General features: G+C 43.5%; 1 protein-coding gene across 3 annotated transcripts in view; it reads left to right on the forward strand.

The window, feature by feature from the left end:
- The window catches only part of LOC119463441 (uncharacterized), a 96,907-nt gene that overhangs the window by 64,222 nt on the left and 9,948 nt on the right, over nucleotides 1-22,737 (forward strand). For all 3 annotated transcript variants that reach the window (XM_049655757.1, XM_049655759.1, XM_037724289.2), the window contains exon 2: nucleotides 22,636-22,730. In XM_049655757.1, coding sequence (XP_049511714.1) covers nucleotides 22,661-22,730 — 70 coding nt within the window. In that variant the 5' untranslated portion in view covers nucleotides 22,636-22,660. The remainder of the gene's footprint in view (nucleotides 1-22,635; nucleotides 22,731-22,737) is intronic.

A 22,737-nucleotide genomic window follows, 5' to 3' on the forward strand; every position in this document is an offset into this window, starting at 1 on the left:
AAGAGGTATTTAGCGCTTCCTTAAACGGGCTTGCTTTCTGGGTCAAAGCATTCACCAGCCTATAAACCCGGAAAGCCTGTCTGCATAGTTACAGCCGTCGACAACCTTGCAAGAAGATCCAAACGACTACTTTCCTGCCTCGTAATGATGCTGAAACCGTGAAGCCTTCTTACGGCAATGTCCATCGTAGAGTAAAATGTTAAAAAAGGAGGAGAAATAAATATACGATGCCGTAAAACGACTTCTTTATTAACGTTGCTCCCAAGGAAGTTTCCCGTCGTAGAGCGAAGAATGAGCAGGGCCAGCGTCTCTCTAAATCAGTGCAGCGTTCCGAAACTGAAAACAGGAGCAGTTACTCAAGGTTGCTGTGTGGCGAGTAGACCAACGACGTAAAGAAGAACATCACAAGGTACAAGACCGAAATGCATTCAGCGAGTCATACTTTGCAGCGATGAAATAGGGAATACTAGGGAAGCAGTATTTTGCTATAGCAATAGGTGCTACTTCAGGCATTTGAGCCTATCTATCTGTCCATGAATCTATCTGGCTGTCCGTCTTGTCTGTCTAGCCCTGGTGCGCCAACCCAGTGGGCCAAGTTATCTACCAGCTTGGGCCACTAGGTGCGTGCTCGTGGTCATGATGCCGTCCTGGTCGTTTCATCGTCGCCATTCCAGCTTTGTCATTCGACTCTCGTCAAGCAATGGTCGTGATACCATTCTGGTGGTTCCATTGTCGTCATTCCAGTTTCATCATAGTGCACTTTCGTCAGGCCGTCGTGGCCACGCCAATGTCGTAACGATAATATGTGCCACTATAATAATGAAACACTATAGAGAAACGTTATCGCATACAAAATAAAACAAGAAATGACATACATACTGACATATCTAAAACGCAGTGTTAGTCCTGAATGAAGAAATACGGTGACAATAAACTTGCAAACACAGACGACGGTGTCGTAATCATGTCATACGAAAATATATTCCCTTAGTGCCCTCTCTTGGGTGACAGCGATTATATACAGGGTGTTCATTTTTATGTTTTACGGAATTTTTAGAAATCGCCTGTGGCAGGTGCATAATTCTTATCATTGGACTGGATTATTCAATGAGGTGGACATTAGTAGCACGATAAATCAAAACGCATATTCAATGAATTATCAAAAATTCACTGATTAACTTCTTAGTTAATTACTTTACGACACATGCAATTTACGAATTGTAGCCGCTGAGCTTGTCAGGTGTATGCACTTGGAATGAATTTCCAGAATTACACCAGTTTGGAGATATGCACCATCAAACTCGCCGTAAAAATTCACTGTTGTTCCACTTACTCTGTTACCAAAAGGCTGTTTTATACATTGAAACACAAGAGTGACGGCAACGCCCATGCATTTTGTCCCACACATTGGGAAATAATATGATGAAACTGGTGTCACCCTGGAAATTCATTTCAAGTGGATGCGTTTTGCAAACACACCAGCTACAATTCGTAAATTGCAATATGTGTCGTGAAGTAATTAACTAAGAAGTTCATTAGTCAATTTTTGTTATTTAGTTGAATATGTGTTTCGATTTATTTTGCTACTAATGTCCACCTCTGCGAATATTCCAGCTCGACAATAAGAATTATGCTACCTGCCACAGGCGGGCAATTTTAAAAAATTCCGTAAAGCTTCATTTTGAACACCCGGTATATACCTGCTATGAATACGACTCTGTATTTTTGTGAAGGATTTTTGAGCGAAGGATCTCTTCTAGGTCATGTGTAACTTTGATTGTTTATTCAGATGTACTTTCACAAAACAGTTGTTCTTGTGTCAGATATTGAAGGAAAATTGCCTATCTTCTCTGGTTGGTTGCATTAAGTGCAATGTCCTTACTGAGTCGCTTTTGCGGGCAGATATAGCTAGCTTTAATACTTTTCAAAAAGCAGCCTTCGATGCGTCGTATCCTCAGGCGTGTTACTTGTGGTGACTGCACGTACAAAATCTTCAACTGACAAAGCAGACCAGCGATTAGTATTGAAGAACGCTTAATATAAAACGCATTTGTAGATTATTAATTTCTTTGTTTTTATGTCCAAGTGGTTTTTCAATACTGCCAGCTGGTATTTGTAGTGAAGGCAGGAGTAGCGCATCCCATATGGATATAACTATTCATTGGCACAGGGACATGAGAAAACAATGTCACGAATCAGTAGAGCTACAAAGGCTTTCGAACGTGTAAATACATAAAAAAAGCAATCAAGCGATCAAATGACATATACGAGTACAACCACAGGAAGTATGGCCCAACAAAATGAGTTGCTATGCATGAGTACAAGCTTTATTCACATTTATATAAAAAAGTGCATGATGTAACTCAGGTTCTCGTTGAAGATTATCAATTAAAACCTATTATCGACTTTTTTATATCAAACCTAGCCTCAATTGGGGAAGAAATCATTTGTTAGTGCCTTAAAAATGGCCGCGGGTGAAGTGTCCCGTTTCTGTCTTCCACTAGGAATCCGCATGGGTAGGTGCCCAAGAACAAGCCTGCTGCATGCATTTCTACGAAATACCAACTTGGGGAACCTGCGTAACGAGGTGCAGAGTCATAAAAGCTGATACAGAAAGCGAAAACTGTAAGGAAACGTCCGCCGTAGTTGCGTGCATTGCAAAACGAAAATACTCGTCTCTGCTTAATTCGTAAACCCGTGCATGTTTACTCAAAGCTCATTTGATTGAAGAGGCGTCCTATATAAGTGTGTGGGTAAAAGTTGCCGTGTGCGGCTCGCACCCTGTGAGTGATTACCACGTGGTAGCTGCCTTTGTGTGCCTGCGTGGTTCCGTGATTGTGGCGCGCTATGCAAGGAGGAACGAGCAGACTCGTTAAGAGCGCGTGAGCGGGTGCAGTAGCTCTAACCTTAACAGTACACACGAAAAGAACGCATAGTTGTTTCGTGGAAAACCAAAGAAGAAAACATGAAAATGAAATATGCGCTGCAGGAGTGTACGAGTGGTTATGTTGAGGCAGGTCATTTAGATTTCTGTAAGAAAGGTGCTCCGTCTGAGTGCGCAAACGTTACGAAGAAACGGCGTTGGCGCACGTACGGGGGTTTTGGGGTCGCGACTGGACCGAGAGCTTTTTTTTTCGTTTCTTGCCATTTTATTTAATGTGTGCTCATTCTTTCTCTTTTTCCTCTTGATAACAACCAACTAACCAGAAATGAAGGCTTTGGCAGAAGCCTTATTCAAAGACGCGGTAGTGCTGCCAACTCTTATTTGAAACCCCTCGAATGAGCTTGAAATTTTCTTTTTTTTTAAATGACAGGTTCTCGTTACACCTTAGGCTCTATACCTTAGCATGTTTCACAAGTAGTAATTGATTTTTTTTTCGTATCTCTGCCACCTCATCGCGACAGCAAATGCTCTCTTCTCTGAAACGTTGCCTTGCGCGCAGACGAACTGAACTCACTGCAAAGAACACCTGTAATCATCGTGGCTGTTTTTTTTTTGAAACTATCCTTTGTCCGCCATTGTGGTGCAACAGTTGCGCTCGTCAGGGGAAATGTGCCGCGAGTGTGAACCAGCCCCGTGTGTAAGGTAAACGCTTTTTCAGGAGGGTTGATTCAAGGCTCGAGGCTTTTTCGTAAGATTCGAGAGGGAAAGTGCCGCATATCTTTGGCCGGTTGAAACCCTATGACACGGTCATGAGAAAATTCAAGTTTAGTCACTGTGTTACTGACCTACGAAGAACTACTTTGCGGGCTGCAACGTTTTAAGAAATTAATTTGGATGCAGAAGGTTGTTAGTAGACTTTTCAGGCAGTGATGCCGCTTGAACCTCAGAGTCCTCAGACTCCCAGACCAAACAGCATGTTTAGCCTCTCAACCGGTTACGGTTGAGTAGAACAGAGTTAAATCGTCCCTTCACCTAAAGCAAGACGTAGTGGCTGTAAAGGAAGGAAAATGCGCCACTTAGGAGCCCTTTCTCAGAGCTCACTCTGTTACTTGCATGCGTTATCTTATATTGTAAATGGTTATGCAAAATACGAAAGGAAGTGCAGTCGAGGACGGCAGAAAACTAGGTGGAGTGCTGAAGTTAGGAAATTCGTAGGCGCAAGTTGGAATCAGCGTAAGACAGGGGCAATTGGATATCTCAGGGAGAGGCCTTCGTCCGGCAATGGACATAAATATAGGCCGATGATGACGCAACATACTGATTTACAGCCACCGTTTATTGCCATGTGCCTTGAATTACGAGGCTGATTCGTTTTCCTGGGCCGAAAAGGCTCACGAAAATAAAAGCCTGGTTGGTATCGTACTTCATCTGGTGTCACCGAGCCAAGAGACTTCATCAATGCGACCCGCATGGCAGGGTCAGATCTCAGCACGGTGGAGTCAAATACATGTAACCCTTCACATTTTTTGCGTAATCTGTCGTGTTGCTTCGACTGGGGTAGCCTTTGCTTTCCAGGCCCACAACTAACAGAATAACGTAAATAGGGCCGGGTCGGACAGCGCCACAGCAATTTCAGGTCCAATCTATATCGCTTATCACTCATGTAAACAATCAGGCGTGACATAAGATTGAGAAAAACGCCGTAAATTCTCGCTTGAGCTCACGAAAGAACCTCACAACAATCACTTCAATTAAGGGCTGGAATAATAGAACGGTTCTATCACATTTCTTTTTTTTTTCCTATTTGCACTCAGCCGACGTTAAACTATCCCTCTCCAGGCACCATCGTAAACCTTGATTATCAAATGGAAGTTGCAAAACGTCGTCTAGGAAGCCGTTTGGCACAAGAATTCTTCATATTGGTTATTATCAGAGAAATTGAAACGCCGCGTCGGGGAGGGTGAGGGGGCACGCTGCTAGGAGGCTAGTTTCACTGCCAACACGCTCTCTCCTTTGCCTCGACTGGCAACGGCAAACGAGAACCCCGATTCATAACAACTTCTTACGCTAGAATTTTTCGTAAGCAAGAAATTTAACCAATCCGGATGCCAGACATATCATTAGCGAAGGCGGCCGGCAAATGGCAAAGCGAACTTACGAAAGAAAAGCTTTGTGAATCTGGCCCGAGATTATTTCCCGCTGTGCTTCTATACCGTAGGTGAAGGGCCGTGTCACGTTAATAATTGCTTCCGGTAACGCTTCCCCCCCCCCCCCTCGCCTTTTTTTTCTTGTTTTCTTCTTGTTTTGCACTGCACCGCACATCGAGTGATGCTTACGAACGTTCTGCATTGTCTGATATACAAAAGTCACTTGCCACAATCGATAATCTTGCAGGCATTCGGTGTGACGTATAGCCGTCTTCGGTATCGCGCTGTCTTTGTATCGGGAAGCGACGCTTTTTTTCAAAAGCAATGACTGCCACACGGCTGTTATCGAAGGGCACATGACGGTGTTAACGTGTATCCCCGATTGTCAGTGCGTAACAAGAGCACTAAGTACATCTGTTTAGAATTTCTAAGCGTGGGGAGGGGACCTTTACAACCAAAATTGGCGACGCGGTGAACGGTTCATTACATGCGAAAGGAATGCAACCAACCGAAGTGGCTTGTTGCTGCACATCAGCGTTGTTTTACGCTGAGCCGGAACAATGGAATTCTGCGTGTTGGACTATACGAGCGTCACGAGCTGTAACACTCCTTGGTATTAGAGAGCTTAATTCTGGAACTTATAGCTCTCTAGTCCCATTCAAGACGGAATTCTCAATCACAGACAAATTGTGTAAACCTTACCAAACTAAAATTGCCACGTCTTCTTAACACCTGTTATACAGCCAGAAAATCAAAATAAAAAAGGAAACTATTAAATGACGCCTCTTGTTCGAGTGATCACTGTGGAACTGGCGCTCTCCGGTAGTGAATTGACGACGCGTACCGTCGTCTTCTGAATGTGACGGAGTCGAAAGCAACCACAAATCGGAATGCAAGAGATGAAAAGGAATAGCGTATTGTTTGCGGCAACCATTACCGCAAATATCTGAAGATAGTAACTAATTGCTTTAGTTGAGAACAATCCTTGAAGACTTCGTTAGAAACTTGACAACTGTTCACTTTTGCACAGACTTTGGTTGAGAAGTACATACGAAAAGTTGGTCAGCCGAGTACCGTGAAGAATTTGGATGTATAAAAATACTGCCTCGTTTCACTCCTGTAACTGTTCTCTGTGGGTTGTCCTTTATGTTTACTCTGTCTGAGGAGCAGAAAGAGATCAATTAATGACATCATTGCACTTAGAATGCAGTCTGATTACTCGAAGTATGCTATTTCATTTTTCAAAATGTTCACCTTTTCGTCCGACAAACCTTGTATTTTTATTCAACGCGCCAATATTTCTGCTATTTGGGCCGGATATCATCAAAGCAATCCGGCCAGCGCAAACGCTTGCTCGCGCCCTACTATGATCACCCGAGAGAAGGCCAGCAAAATTGTCAGCCCGGAGGTCTTGCACATGTAAGGCAACAACCCTTTTCCGAACGTTCCATCATTCCTTCAAATGAAGAACGTAGAAGAATGTCGATACATCCTGCAAACCCTGTTCTTTATTTTAGTCCGCTCTGTTTATACTTGGTGTTTGCACCAAGCCGACGACGACGGACACTGCCCGTCGTTAGGGAGCCATTAACGAAACATTCCCCGACGCATAAATCGGCGACAGTGAGCCTTCACCAACGCTGCATATTTAGGCTAAATTTGGGAGGGTATAAGGCCGGCGTAGAGACGCGTGTGCATGAGAGCGGGATATAGTGAAAGAGGGGAAATATAATATTTAGCATACAGTGAAAGGATATGAAGCTAAAGAAATACGCTGAGTGGTGGACGAGCCATGAGCCGATGGCAGGAGACAGGAGTAGGGCAGCCGAGGCTCGCTTGTCCACCGAGGATGACGTGCCCCTCGACGACACTGGACATGGACGCGATGTCTCGCACAGGCGAGCGTGCGCGGCTGAATTATGAACGCCTTTGCGGTGGCAAACGATGTGCGTCATGCATTCATCCCGGGATACGTGGGCCGTACGAAATGCTAACTATGTACATCACCGCAGCTTCGCCAATTGTGGACGCTGCCACAAAAGGCATACGATGACGCATATGTAATTCCAATCAGAGAGATAGATGCCGACACGGGCTTGAGTGCTCTGTGTTGCATTGTCCCTCGAGAGTCAACTGTTATTATAACCAGCTTGAACTACGCAGGCCAAGACAGGAGTACGCAGAGACGAGCCGTTTCTTTTCCCGTCGGCGCGATTTACCGTGGTATGCACAATGCAACTTGCCCGATTGTGCCATGTCGTGTTCCTAAAACTAGCTGCTGTGATATTTTTGTAGACGACGAGAGAACGAAAAACTCCACTGAGTAACTGCACGGGTATAAACATCACTGGTCAGTTGCGCGCGGTGTTCATAATTGTGGTACTCAAAGATAATTCATTTCCGGACGGCCGACAACTTTGGCAATTCTGCACACAACTACACAGGTTTAAGGTAGCCAGCACCGAGACACATGTGTCCGAAAACAAGTGCGAATTATTGTGCAACTCAGATAGCCTAAATTTTTCAATTTTTCAGTAGCACTAACTCCTTTTTTGACGTTGGTAAGTCAGTGCCTTCCCCATGCCGACTTTATTTTGTTTTCGTAGTAAACGTGATGCCTGCGTGACTTCTTTCTAAGAAGCTTATCGGTACTGCGGTTACTCTTTCCACTTTCCTGGTTGTCGTCCGATACGCCCGATTCGAGAAAGCACAGCCACTAATTATTTAATTAGATTTGTCATGATGAGATTAAGAACGGGACAGCGAGAAATCGCGTTGAGCCCCTCTCAACCCCCTGTCCCCTTCCCCCCAAAATATTCTATGGCATGTGCACTATTCCAAAATTGTTCTTCACTGCGGAAATCCTTCAACAGCACAATGAATTGCGCAGTGGAACGAGTTAAGTAATAACTTGTTAATAATAAATTAAGTGATAAGTGTCTCATCAAACACAACTTTGCGTAATCTTATTGCACAAACCGCATGACATGTAGCAGCCCTACGAACTCGCTCACATGTGATTCCACCCACCACCGGTTAAAGTATTCGCGCATGAGTGCATTTTATCGCCGATATTTCCCTTCTGCGTTATGATGAGGCAATGCGAACTGCATTGGATGACGTAATGCGAACGAGTCAAGACGGAAGGCCCATTCCAATTAACGCAGCGGTACTGTGACTCAAGCATCTGGCAATTGCTTGTTTCTTCGTTTCGCTCTTCAACAATCAATCAATATTTATTTCACAACGACGAAATCAAATATTAGAGTGATGTAAGTACACATTCGGAGGTCCCGAAGTAACAACTGTCGGGGGGCCTCCTAACAAGACATAAAAAGGGGGTTGGTAGGATCGTGGCAAACAGTGAGTCATATCATATATTATACAATTTCTACTTCATCACCGGAAGCAAAGGGTAAGAGAAAAATATAAGTGAAAAAAAATGACAATGATAATCACACAGTTAAAAAGAAAGTATGAAGGAAAAAAATAGAAGAAATATCAAAAATCACTCACAGAAATTCAAACGGGGATAAATGGCACGTAAAACTAAGAACGAGGACTAGTATCAATTATAGGCAAAATTCAATGACTCAGTATTTTGTACAGTACATTGCATAATGGTATAGCTGCACAAAATATAATAAATTCTATGTTCGTTAAATGGTACTATGTGTCACATAAAGTGTTCATGAAATGATCCTTCGTTCTAAGCTTGAATGATAATAATGTAGATGAGTTCATATCAGATGGTATTGAATTCTAAACAGAAATGCCTGAAAACACGATGGTAAATTTCCCATTAGTTCTTGCTGCTGAATATCTTGCGCTGAAAATCTCGTACTGAAAATCTTGCGTTGTTATTATTGATAAGGCTAGAGCGAGTAAAACCTAGGATATCTCACTTGGTATTTATAAGAGGAAACATAAGTAGTACCAGCTTTTTATTGAATAACGTGCGCAAAGGTAAGAAATTTAGGGAACGGAATATGTGGGAGCAGAGGGAGATGTATGCGATTGGAATACAATTCATCGTAATGCCTGCTTTTGCAAAACATCTAGCTGATGAAGATGTGTGGCATATGTATTACACAAGTGCTGAACGGGATTAGAAGAAAATTAAATGCCAGATATTCGTGACGACAGTATGAAATTAGGCCGTGCATACTGATGGGAAAACATCACGATAATAAAGATGCGGTGCCGCTATAAAAATTAATGAAAACCTCCTGTCACCCATGCCTTCATTTTGTAAACGTGCTTCTTTTTATGTTTTTTTTTTGAAGTTTACGCACCACATGTCGCAAAGCCCAGACAGTTTCCTAGGTTCTTCCGAAGTATGGCGGAGGCGGGTAAGCTGCGAAGGAGAGGAGGCGGCAGTTAGGCGTCAAAGACCCTTCTTCATTTACTCACCGTAAAATCTTTCCAACGCTGGGGGTCACCTTGATTTCTCCGAAAACCAGCGCTTTGCGTATAGCGACTGATCGCAACGACATGCCAGGAGCTTCTCTAGCAGCTGCGAATTGCACACATGCGAGTGCAGATGCTCTTACACACGCTTGCTCAAGCAAGCAGGCAAAAGCACAGCGAACTCATAAACCAATGCTTCGAAATAAAAACAACGAAAAGAGCAGCTCTCCTAGAGCTGTCATTCATGAATGACGGCGCAGGAAGCCGATCGGAAGTACGCAAAGAACGCGCCTCGGTGTCGCCAGGTGTCAGGCCTAGCTGCGATGCGCGCCTCGAAGAAAAGGCGCGTAAACCAGTCTGAACTCTAAATTAAAAGCAATATCTCGGAGACAGGAAAAAGCTGTCGCGCTTCTCCTGGAACGAGAATTCATATCTCGCACTCAGTGCGTCAACCTTCAACGCGTTCAGTGTTATTTTTTTTTTTCTTTAGAAGGGTGGCAGGAGAGTGAGGGTCTCACTCGACGCCGGGCGCAGGTTGTGGAAGACGGGCTGAGGTTTCCAGGCTTTCTCTTTATGCGAATGAAGTCAGGGTTTCTTTTACGCCTTACATAAAAACAAAACCTGACAGGTGATGAAAGAAGAGAGGTGCATTAGCGATGCCATCGCTTCTTTTCTCTTCACCCAACCCATTGGTACCATTTCGCAGGCGTGCAGCCAGCGGCAGTGACACACGCGCTGGCAGTGCATATCTCGTGGAAGTAAAAGTCAACGTAAACATTAAGGCGTTGTTGACAGGAACGCACAAAGTAGTTCGTTGAAAATTAAAGATGTACGTGAAAAGAGAGTTAATAACATCCTACACTGTGGGGCATGCGACGTAGTTTCAACACTTGCCGCAAACTCCGATGAACGGTGAAAAGCTTCTTCACGCCAAAAACTAATGCCTCCGGTGATTTAATAGAAATGAAATGGTAGCCCATATGAGAGGCTACACTGCAAAACGTGGGCCCAATTTCCTACCTTTAACGAGCCAAGTGCTGTTCTTAAATAAGAGATTATTTTATACTTTAGTTTGCCTTCTAATTTCCACTTACCTTTCGTCCACTGAGGGTAGCAAACGGGATAAATCTCTGGCTTACCTCCTTACTTTCCTTTCCTTTTTTTCACAATATTTCACTCCGGATAACCTGCTTCGAAACACGTTGTCATATTGGCTAGATCACGATAGCCGTCTATCCCGCTATAATACACAAATAAAGACATTGGACAGCACCTGCATGTGTTCATAACGCCAAAGTAACGGCAATGGAACGTGTGAGCTAGGCAAAGTTTGCCCGGAGACAGACTTGGGTAATCGCGGAAATCCAACTACTAGTCTGATCAGGTCCGAATATTGGAAAAATATTTTTGTAACATGGTTATGTTGCGAATCGGGATTTTTTTTATTCGAGATTCTGGACAAATCCTAGAATAAGCGTTGAATTTGGAAAACGTAGTTTCTGCGACTCCATAGTACAAGAGCTGCTGTCAGCAGAAGAAAACAAAAATGTGAAAGCAAACATCCCCACAACGACGTTGCTGTCTGTTAAACTACCAGATCGCTTTCACTTGCCTGTCCCTGCGAAATTTCATTATCGCTACCGTTTCCTTACTTTTTCCTGGAAATACGGTTAAAGTATTCTCTAATACGCACGTTTCTACTTTCCTTCAGTTCACTCGATCAATAGGAAAAGAATGTGCTAAGACAGCATTCAACACGAAAGTGTATATGCACACGAGCCCTTTACACGGAACTTGAGGCGCCTAGATTGAGCAAAGCAAATGTGTATTTCAGGAATCGGCGGTTACTCGATTGCAGCAAAAGTGAGTAGACGAACGTGACTTATATCAAATAACAGCTGCCAGATTGGTGTAATGCTGCATAGCTTACGGACCTCGCAGTTCCTCTCACATACTGCGTCGAACATAAATGCAGAGGACATGGGTGAAGTGTGCCCGAAGGCGGATTATGCAAATGTTGCAACCGATTGAACAGTTTTTCGATGTTACCAAAAATGCTGCATCTCCCTGTTCTCCGCAAGCTGGACTTTTTCTCTGATAATGGTACGTAAAATCAAATTTGAGTCATTGTAGAAAAGAAAATAGCCCTTGAACACAGTCAACTGGAAATATTTTCAAACGCCATTTTTCACCAGTGTATTCTGCATGCGATGGGCATTGATCGGAAACGACACCACCTCATACGAGGAAGCGGATCCGAGACATGCCGTAATAACTTGTACTTCTACCGTAAATATTCGTCCTTAAATTTTGTACGTTATAGCTACGCTGTGTGCCATATGAAATTGACTGCTCTAATTCGCTAGGAATATGGCTTGGAGGTGCCATTCGCTCGGATGTGCACTCAGTCACGTTGGCATGCTCCTCTGCTCGATCTTCCGAAAGGCACGTGTAATTCTAGCCGTAGGCTCTCATTCGGGCCATTCACGTGGCTCGGAGAAACGACTGCTATTTGAAATCGTTTGCTACGCTTGCGAATTTCGAGCCTTTCATACGTAAGCGCTAACAAGATCAATACGCTCGCTAGAAGCGAAGTGTGCCGATTTATCTTAAGGTACGTGCTACAATTTACAAACCTCCGCGGATGGCCCTAGATCTGCATTCAGAGAGAACCATACGACGTGTCAGATTTGAGGAAATAAGAAAAGAGGGGAGAACGTCGCAAAAGGATAAATAAAGAATGAAGAAAATTTGCAATAGAAAAAAAGAAATGGAAAGAGGGGAATAAAATGGCCATGAGGACCGAAAGCAGCAATTGTGTTGGAAAATTTGGAGTAGAATAAAAAAGCTACGATGAAGTAAGAGTGAAAAGAAGAAAGAAAGAGATAACAATTAATGGGAGCCGGTGCAGTAACGAAGAAACGGCAAAACGTTATGACAGAAAAAGAAAGCAGTAAAAGAAGAAAGAAAACTCCAAAGTGAATAGAGATATTGGACGAACCGTTCCAAGAAAGAGTTATAACGACACTGAAATGCACAGAAGAAGCGAGTAAGAGGAAAATACCGCTTTAATCCGGGGTGTAGAATGTAAAATGATGAGACTATACTGTTATAACTTCAAGAAACATGAAATAAGAGGAAAGCGGTGGTGGTGATTATGTTGAAGCAGGCGGGGTTAGCCTAGCATACATAGCCGGCAATTCTTCCGCCTGATCCTCCTTTGAGTGGAGATCAGGGGTCTGTCACCAGGTGTCGAGGAGCCCCGTCTCTTGCAGGAAGGCTATCAGCAGTCGTTGCGGTCTCTTCCTAATTGCCGCGGGCCCTCCGGGGAAAGGGACGTCTTCAAAGGTCTAGTGCACAAGACCGCTCTTTTGCATGCTGTCGACCATCGCTTTTCATTCTGTGTCAAACTGCGGGCATAGCCAAAAAAATGTTCGATGTCGCCAATGTCAGCACGGAAGTCACAGAGCGGGGAAACATTCAAGCTCACTTCAATTGCTCGCAATAGTCAATGTCCACTTCGATACTCTGCATTGTGGACAGCTTTGAGCCCCGTCAGACAATGTACGAATGAAATGAATCGTACTTAAGACATGCTCGAATATATCTTTGGACTGCGGTAGCGCAGCTGGCTCGTTCAGTGCGAGCATCTTAACTATCCTGCGGCATGCGCTACTCTAATGGTTGCTGGGCTTGTGTAATATTGAATTTCGTGGTGTTGCCTGCCAATCTACTTTTGAGGTACATTAGGGAAAAGGGAAAGGCTTACATTAAGTTCACGTGAACAGTGCCTCATAGAGATTCGACTCTTCCGATTTGACTATGGTAGGGCGCGGCATTCGACAACGCCTCATTCACTTCCAACTGCGCTGAAACTGTATAAGACAAGATGACCCTCTCGGAACAGACTCCTTGCAGTATTCGAGAGACCCATATCGCGCTGGAGATACATGTAGGTGACACTTCTCGCCTTTCTTGTTTTTTTCTCTGGCATATTGCAACTACTTCGCAATAAACAAATTTCTCACTAAGTAATAAACTAGTCGCGCCTAAATACACTATCATATTGGGGGTTGTCTACAATCGTGTGGCGTAAAACGCCTTCCTATGCGGCTTCCCCACCTTTAGCGCAATTTTGAAAATAGCAAGGACAAATTAACGTTCATTCCCTGTCTTTGATGTGTCAGAGTTGCACGCAGAATCTTGAATTCAAAACTAGGCTCGGACAGTAAATCTGCAGGTCAGACGTTTGGTAGTACCATAATTTGTTACGACGCGAAGTCACTGGGACTTTGCACGTAGTCCATATCTTCCGGAATAATTTGTCAGCGTTATCTCCAAGTTCAACAATAATCAGTAATTGCGTTACATGCAATGCCCTAACGTGCCGTAAAATTTTATTTGTTAGCTGAAGGACTGAACCACAAGTGAAGTGCAGAATCATTTGATTCCTCAACTCCAGCACGGTCCCGGGGGACCCATGCCACTGTCACTATTTTTTACCATTTTATTGCTGTAGCGATTCATGAAGCCCCGTAATTCGGCTTCATCCATTCAATCATTCATTCTTGTGGAGAGCAGGGATATAGCGTATTTGCCACCAATGTTTGCAACATCGTCAAACTAAATCAATCATCATGTAGCCCCAATGCACGCAAGATTATACTTCAAGAGGGCCAAGCGAGAGCCCTCATCAGCCTTCCTAGCTCTGCACAGAATTCCTAAGTGACAGCGAAGGCGTGGCTGCCTTGCCCATGAGAGTAGGGGCCACCGTTGGACATGTTGCGCATCCTTCGCGAGGAAGCCGGTGGGCGTGATGTTATTGCATTAGTTGCGGCACTCTAGGCCCCCAGGTTTGCACAGTCCGGTGCGCACTTTCATTACGTAGCGACTTCGGCAACGGCAACAAGGAGCTCGGGGAAGATAAAAGGCTAGAGGGTAAAGCAGGACGCCAGCGAAGGCATAAGGTGTCTTGACGCTTCTTAGAAAGAGCGGTCAAAGAGTGAGACAACAGCACCCTTCGTCAAAGAGTTGTCGCTTTTCTTGCCTTCGCACTGTTTTGCTTTAAGGTGTGCCTGAAGTGGCCACGTGCGGTTTCTTCAGGTCACGCGTATACCTTAACGTCACAGACCCATCCCTGCGGTAGTAGCCGGTGAAGCGTTCTGATAATTAAGGCAAAAGGAAAAATGTTCAACGATTATGATGTCACGGGTCGACATATTGCACCTCCTCTGATCGAGTCGTTTGTTTTGCTTAGTTCTTGCTCACTGTTCTGCTCGGCGCAAAAGTTAGTTTAATAAGGTTTAACGAGCCATGTTTGAAGCTGTTCTCGTGACACGTGTTTATCTTAACGTCACTAAGCGGCGGAGTTCGCGTAATCGAAGAAGCGTTGTACAGTGCTCAGCGATTGAAACGCGATAATTGGACCTCATGGCGGCAGATGCTTCTTGTGACACCGGGCGGCGCTGAGTGATCGCTGAGGGACGAAACGCAGTTATAATGCGTCAGAAAGGTCCATGGTTGCGTAGCATCAGCTCAATTTCGCCAGCGCCCACAGGTGGCGCAACAAGCTCCAGACGCCATGCGTCCTGAGTCTGTGCCTCGTCTCAACCACTCTTTGGCCCGAGTGTTATTGAGGACGTGCTACAGACCTAATATCGTCCTACATAAGGTCCAATAAGTAAGTGGAGCATATTAGCAAAAATGCTTCTTTACTAAGTGCCACCCATGTGCAACGAATGTAACTGATTGTCGACTCTTTCTTCGCTCGACGTTCTTGCCGCTCTGGATGTACTTCACTCCCGCTATCATTCCACACAAGGTTCGGAAGTAGAACATCCTAATCTTGTTCAACGTAGGTTACACAAACGAAGTTGAACATAATACCATAAATGTTCCACATACTTTGTGGGACAAAGCTTATGTGGGAAGACCATAAGACTGTATGCGGGTCCAATAGGTCTCATTGTGTCCCGGAAACTTTCTTGTCTATAGCTTTAGCTTGGCCCTCCTTTAGCGTCACCCTTCTTTATGCTCCTTTGGCTTCGGTGCGCCGAGTGAGATGTTACAAGCTTCACCTTTTTAACATGCACACATCGGCGATTGTTTGGTGAGCTTTTACCTTTCTAACGATAAATTGGAGATTTGTGAACAGCTCAAAAATTTCCACTTCGCATTCTCGAAGGACCCACGTCGTTTGCGGCGCACGTCGAAGTTCCAGAATATACTCGCACTGTTCAGTTTGATTCGCAACAAAACACGAAGGCCGACATAGGAGGCACTCCCACTGAATATATAAGGACACGTCGGCGCCACCAGCTGCAGCATACGTTCAACAGAGAACTTGCAGCATAAACGAGCAAAAAAAAAAAATCTAGCGAGGGAAACATTTTAGAAATGCACACAGGTAAGTGATGAGGCGCCTTGTTTGGTCGTATATGATCTGTCAAAAGAGCTTCAGGCTTACGCTGAAGCAGAATTTTAAGCGTCGCCTTGATTATAAAGTTCTTAGCGCTCAAAGTATATCAATCACATTTGCAATGTGAAGAAGAAAATAAGCGAGTCCTGCCTTATTTCATATGCGGCACACTGACGCCTTCGCCGCGGTTATAGGCTGCTATATATATATATATATACCACTTCATCCTTCTCTGATCCTAGCTGAAAACGCACTTGTATCTTTAGACAATGTTTTTAAGTTCTTAAATGAAACAGGGTTCTTAAACAAACTTTCAAGTAAATTTTGTTGCTTGAAGCACTTGCACCAAATTATACATATATATATATATATATTTCATCCTGTGCATGGCGCATCATAGCCTTAGTTGCTTTTGCGCCACAAAACCTTACATAACTAACTAACCAATTATATATATATATATATATATATATATATAAATATAGCGCATGGCGAAGTTTTTATTTTCCTTTTATTCTTGTTCTTTTTTTAGTTTCGCTGAGGAGCAAATTGCGTGCACAACATTTTTACACCTCCGCTATGCTGATTTGAAAAGTTAGGGTAAAGGTTTCACAGCACCGCAGCGCGTGTCTAATATGAACAACACACGTTAGCTTTAGAATTGCACGCCTTCTATCAGTGCTCTTTTTGGGAGCTTGTGGTGTTGTACAGAACACCGAAGATGTAAACAAAGGAACCACGTCTTTCTACACAACGGAAGTAGGCGGGTGCAATGTGCGAAAACCAAATTTTAAAGGGAGGCTGTAATCCCGCGTGCTGTCAGTTTTGCTTCTGTTCATAAATTATTCTTACAATGCAAGGTAAGTTTTCCTCTTTGGACAGTTAATGCAGACAGCTATGTGGACAGTTAATGCAGACAATGCGTTGCGTAGCCGCATTCTAATATTTTTTTTCGAATATCTCTGTACTCCTTCTTACAGTTTCCAAGTGCAGGGCAGCGTAACTGATTTTGCGTTCTGGCTAATCTTTCCTATTTTCTCATTTGTTTCGTTTCTCTCCCTCTCTTTCTACGAATTTATGCAACCTTTGTATGAAGAATGCACTTCGGGCGTATCTGGAGCAATAAGGAGCAATAAAATTAGACTTCTCGCCGACTGCCTTTATAGACGGTGTATAGCCTTCTACTGAAGAAGAGAGAACTTGAAAGGAAATCGTTCTGTAAAAAGACAAGTGAAAATCTTAGACTATCAAAATGTCTTTTCATGGTCGTCACCCAGAAATAGTGCGCTGTGAAAACTGCAATTTCGAAGCTTGTCTAAGCGTATAGACAGCGCAGCGCCTTGTGTTGTCAGCGTAAACACACCCGAACCGCGCGATAATGGCGTGCCTACAGTGCACGCGCCAACGTGTTTGCGCTTCGGTGAAGAACGAAGCATTGTGTCGCTATTTCCAGCGCGGGTTTCCAGAAGCCGCCGCTAACAAATCAAAACAAAACTAGGTCCTCTGGTAAACATTCACAGGGCGTGGATGGCAGATAAGCTGAAGCCTCCCCCTCTGTCAGACGCTGCCTGGTCGCCATTTGAAAAGAAAAAGTAAAAACGCGTGGCGACTTGCCGCTGCGATAATCAGTTGAAAAAAAAAAGCTTTCTTTCTCTATTAAAAGTGCATAGCTTCTTATCACGTACTGATGTCCTTGCAAGTGTCTCGTGACCAACGAGATTACAGATTTCCCAGTTCCAGGTATGCTGCCATAGCCCATCCTTTCTGACAACTTAATAGATATCGGGAGTACCACGTTTTCTCACGCATAACCCAAGGAAGAGGCATTGCCTCACGCTTCGCGAAAGGCCTTACTGTTGATATCTTGCGAATGAGTGCGATAAGAAGAGACGGACGGAGATAGAACTGGCACGCTTCTGTTCAAGTTATTTATTCCTGATTACGCTGAGCTTGAAGCTCGCCCTCTCATTGTCCCGACGGCGGCTGTCTGCTTTTGTTATATGGACGTGAGCGGCAACGCTCGGCGTCAATTTGCAGCGTTTGAACAAATATTAACAAAACGCCCGGAAGAATGCAAGTACGGAGTGTGGCATGAAATGCTCGTTCCACTTATTTGTAATATATTTATAGACACGCATTGGAGCCTACTAGACCCTTCCTTCGTAGTCCAATACGGTACACTGAAATTTAAATATAGGTTCAGCTAATGAGAACAGGCACAGCTGGCGTCTAGTTCTTTTGAGGTGACACTCAGAAGTTTAAATTTGCCAAAAATTCGAAAGTTTTGAATAGCCAATAACCAACTCATTGCATTGATTTTACCTTAATGGCTCGAATGCATTCTCCAGTAAGCGTTAATGATGTAGAACCTGAAGCTTTATGTCTATAAAAAAAGAAGTCATAGGCAGCGAAGACCGTCTTAACCAACAGTATCGACTAATCCAACACTTTTGATCACGCTTGAACCCCCCCCCCCCCCCCCCCCAAACTGCCCTGAGCTAAAACAAAGAAAAAACAACAACGGCGAGCTGCTCCGAGGTTAATAGCACCGGCGGTAATGAAAATATTGTGGAGCGAATTTGTACTTCCGTGATGATGACAATGTCAAGGGGTGTAAGACGACCATCTCCATATCAAATGTGCGACAATACTTATCGGGTAAGCTTCCGGTTATTGGGAAAATATTTTTTGCTGCTCGTCATGTACGAGTGAGCCCACGAGTAGAAGACACAAAGATGGAAGGTGAGCTCGGAGGATGGCAAACTATACAAAGAGAACACCGGATACGTCAAGGAACAGCCGATATCAGGCAGCTGCGGCGTTTCTCGCGGTTGCGCACAGAGCAATCATATCTTCTCTCAGGCGCCATTGGAATATCTCTCGAAGGTTTTCCCTCCTTGACTCGTAACTGTTCGAGTGGTGCTCAGCAAGAAATAGCGCCGAACACATACGGTTTGCAGATTGCGGCGTGCAAGAACCTTTTGTAGCTGTGTGCGGTTGTTTACTGTTAGGGTTCCAAGGGAAGCTATAAAAGAAAATATTTCCTTGTTGCGGCTTCGCAATACGCATGACATTGAAATTTCATTGCATTCAAGACGTCGAACACCTGGCGCCCGGCATCAAGTTAACGACGACTCTTTTCAAATACAGAGAATTCCGACAGGCAAGTCATCCTTATTTGCACGCAACGCTTAAGAGTGCAATCTGCTTCAAAAGTATTGATATGTGTTTTCAATAACCACGATAAAGCAATAGAAGGTTACACTGCCTATTACTACTAGCTTTTAGATCGTAAAATAATGCTATTTATGGTGGTGCAATGAACCAATGTCAAGATTTATTTGATCTCAATGCGAACACCGAAATATAGAGAATGATTTTGTCGGCTGTTATTGAACACGTACTATACCGGCATGCAACAATTAAAGACATCATGCTGATCGCAAAAATTATTGCACAGCCACCGTCACCATAGCGCCATGACAAAGATCAGTGAGCCAACACTTTATTCTCTTAGGACGTGCATTAAAGGTTTCGCCAGCTGTATGAGCCCGGGCTTTAAACCCTAGCTTTATATTTCAGAGGATCGGTAAAAGTTACTTAGATAATTTGCTGAAACGCGCACAAAACTAAATTTAAACATACCTACATTTTGATGTACTGCTTATAGGCGCTGGCTTCCACATGATCAACACCTTCTGGAGATTGCCATGTTGCGGCCCTATATTTAGAAAGAGTGAAGAAGGTACGGAAGAGTAGAATCGTATGGCTGGCAAACAAAACTGTAAATTCGAGATATTGTTTGCTATCGCCCCAGTTCACTAGCGTGTTTTATTTTTGTTGTTGTTGACAGTCCTTTCGAAGCTTATTTTCTTTTGTGCTGGCTAAGTCAAATGAATGCATTCAAGACAGCAGTGTGCCTGGGTGTTAATGTATAAAATATTGTTACGGAGCAAAAAGAGTGGTGCCCAAAACGATGTTTATTCTGAAAAAAGAAGACAACGTGACGTGTTCAGCTGTGATCGGTTTCGGTAGCCATCTTGTTTTATCTATGGTTGCCTTGCTTGCGAATAACTTTGAACACACTTTTACGCATGATATCTTCGTTAATCGAACAATGTCACAATATAAATTCATACCAAACTTTTTTATCAAAATATTTACCCAATCTTGCATTATAAAGGTGTTTCGATTATATTGAAACGTGTCACGCATAAGCAACATACCGAAAAGTCTGGTCTACGTATGCTCCTGCCGCACGCCACGAAAAAAAAAAGCAAGGAACACTGCTTGTTATACATTGTACGATCATGCGTACTTTATATATAATCTTTTCTTTATTATGAATTGTTGCGACCTATGGATTCCAGGGTATATACAGTATTTTTTGCTAACGCATTCAGTACTTTGACTTTTGAGAAGGTTGTGAGCATGAGCTGGTGGTACGGCTGAAGTTTCTTTTGTCAGATGCTCCAATAACTTCCGCGTGATTGTGCCGATTTCGCGGCAAAGAAAAGATTAAAGCAAAATATTTATAGAAATGCAGTGTCAAGTTATCCGCTCCATTTTCATAACAATTTTTTTAAGGAGCAACATGATCCTCCTTTGGAACGATGTTCTTTATGATCAGTTTTTTTAACGCAATAAGACACACTGCTGTAGGATGCGATAGACCAAATAGAAGAGGGTGCCAGATTCAGTTTGACCACGTGTGTTTAATAATTATAGCTACATAAGTTTGAGCATAACATATGATAAGCATGATGAACTCATGAACATTACCCCGCTTCTCTAAAGCGTCGTTCTAGCTGCACTAATTCAGAATTTCTTCTTGAGCTGTTGTTCTTTTTTTTGTCCTGTTAGTTCTATTTCCCAGTCATACATATTATCAGATGCAGCTATCTTGTTTGCTCAAACAGATTCCTAAACTTCTCATTTTTTTTCTACTGATAAAATTAAACTACACTGTATACTTATTACTTGTGCACATACAAGCCCTCTGAGTTTGAGGGGAACAAGAAGAAAAGGCACTAAATCCCAGTGTATTTCCTTCACACACCACTTCTATGGTCATAAGATACTCTCGAGCTCCCTTGATGCTGCACTGTGCAGTGAACAACAAATATATGCTCCAGAAAAGCAGCAATGACCTCTTCCATAATCAGAAGCTCTTGAAGGGGACTTTCCCTATCCGATAATAGGCTTCCTCGGGTAAAGTATACTATTACCGGTACGTATTCGACCGTTTCGGAGAGGCGAAAGACTATTTCTTTATCAGAAGGGGAAAACAAAATATATTCTCTGTTTTTCTTCACCACACTTGCAAAGATAACTAACTTTGTCGTAGTTGGTGGTGTAGCCTATTACGACCGTTGCACTTCCTGGGCGCCTGGAAGCTTTTGGCTGATAATGCTTCCAAAGAGTATAGAAATATTTATGTTTTTCCGTTTTTGTAAGTAACATTGTAGCTGGGATTGGCTGCTTGCTTCGAAGTAATTATTTCACACCAAAACCAAACGCCCATAATGTTTGACTTATGAAAGCGAAGTATTCCATTGGCTTAATTTGCTGAATTCCTCTTGATTATATATATATATATATATATATATATATATATATATATATAAATTCTCGGCGTTAAGTTGCAACCGTGGCCCTCTCAGGACACCAGAATAAAAAAATGTGCGTTTCATTTAGCCTGACAGCTCCGTGCAACCAGCCTTTTGTGCCCGGTTTGTGGAAACTAAGAGGAGCGCTCGCTCACTTTCTGATAAAATGCTCAACTTTCAGCAGTTGTCACTGTTTGCTACTGATCAAGTCGCGGGAAGGTCAACTTGCTCGCGAACTGCGCTTCATAATTTCTTCTTGCCTGTAATTTCTCGCACTTTCATGATCACCTATACATGCTGGAATTCTCGTAAACCACGGGCGTTGTGTCTTCGTCTGTATTGCTCGTACGCGGCGTGTGATGCGACGTGTTGTGGTGTGCCTTCATCTTCTCTCTTTCCTTTTTGTTCTCTCTCTCTCTCTCATTCTTCACTCCACTTTAGGCGGGTGGGAGTGGTGTCCCTTTTAGGAGGCAATTGTTCTCCTCCTTGTCTTTCTCTCTTGGTGCTGTTTGTACATGTTTTACATGATTGATAGTACTCGCGAATCGTGCGCAACGTTGCCCGGTTGATTCGTTTTTCCTGCAAGTTCTTGCTCGTTGCAGTCACCTGCATTCAAAGTGGGTGCCGTCTGAATGACGTTGACATAAACAAATATCTTGGCTCAGCGCGGCCTTATCAAACGTAGGACGCCCGCAACCCCGACTTTCTGGATATAGTTGATGCTGATTTAGACTAAGCTGTTTTCCTGTTGTGCTTGAAGTGGAACCTTTGTTTTGACTTTCATTTCCTGCATTAACAAACCAGTTTAATATTTTCTGGCAATTAATCTATTGCTTCGGTTCCAGGTATGCCAAAAAATGCACTCTGAACTGTTAGGGCGCAAAGCTGTATTTGCGCGTTCTTTTTTTTTAAACGGCAACAAAGGGCTTGAATTAGAAGAATACAGTGCCACTATGCGTTTTCTCACTCTCTTCCTGTGGACCTTCTGATTCGTCATCAACAAACGTTTGCTTCACACACTCACGCACTTTTTCTTCAAAAAGCTTTTGCTTTCACTATTGGCGGTATTGCACTTTCGTATGTGTTTGCTATGCTGTGCTTTTAGATTGTTTCGTAGTTGGTAAACTTGATCTTATCGCCGTTTTTTTTTCTTTTCTATTCTTGCAGAGAACTCAACGGAGACTGTGGGAGCATGAAGATAGCCCTGCTTCTATGCATCGTGGGCTGGTATCGTGGCCCGCTTTTGGTCTGTGCCGCTGAAGGTATGTT

This window comes from Dermacentor silvarum, chromosome 9, assembly GCF_013339745.2.
Source record: "Dermacentor silvarum isolate Dsil-2018 chromosome 9, BIME_Dsil_1.4, whole genome shotgun sequence".
NCBI classification, from domain to species: Eukaryota; Metazoa; Arthropoda; class Arachnida; order Ixodida; family Ixodidae; genus Dermacentor; species Dermacentor silvarum.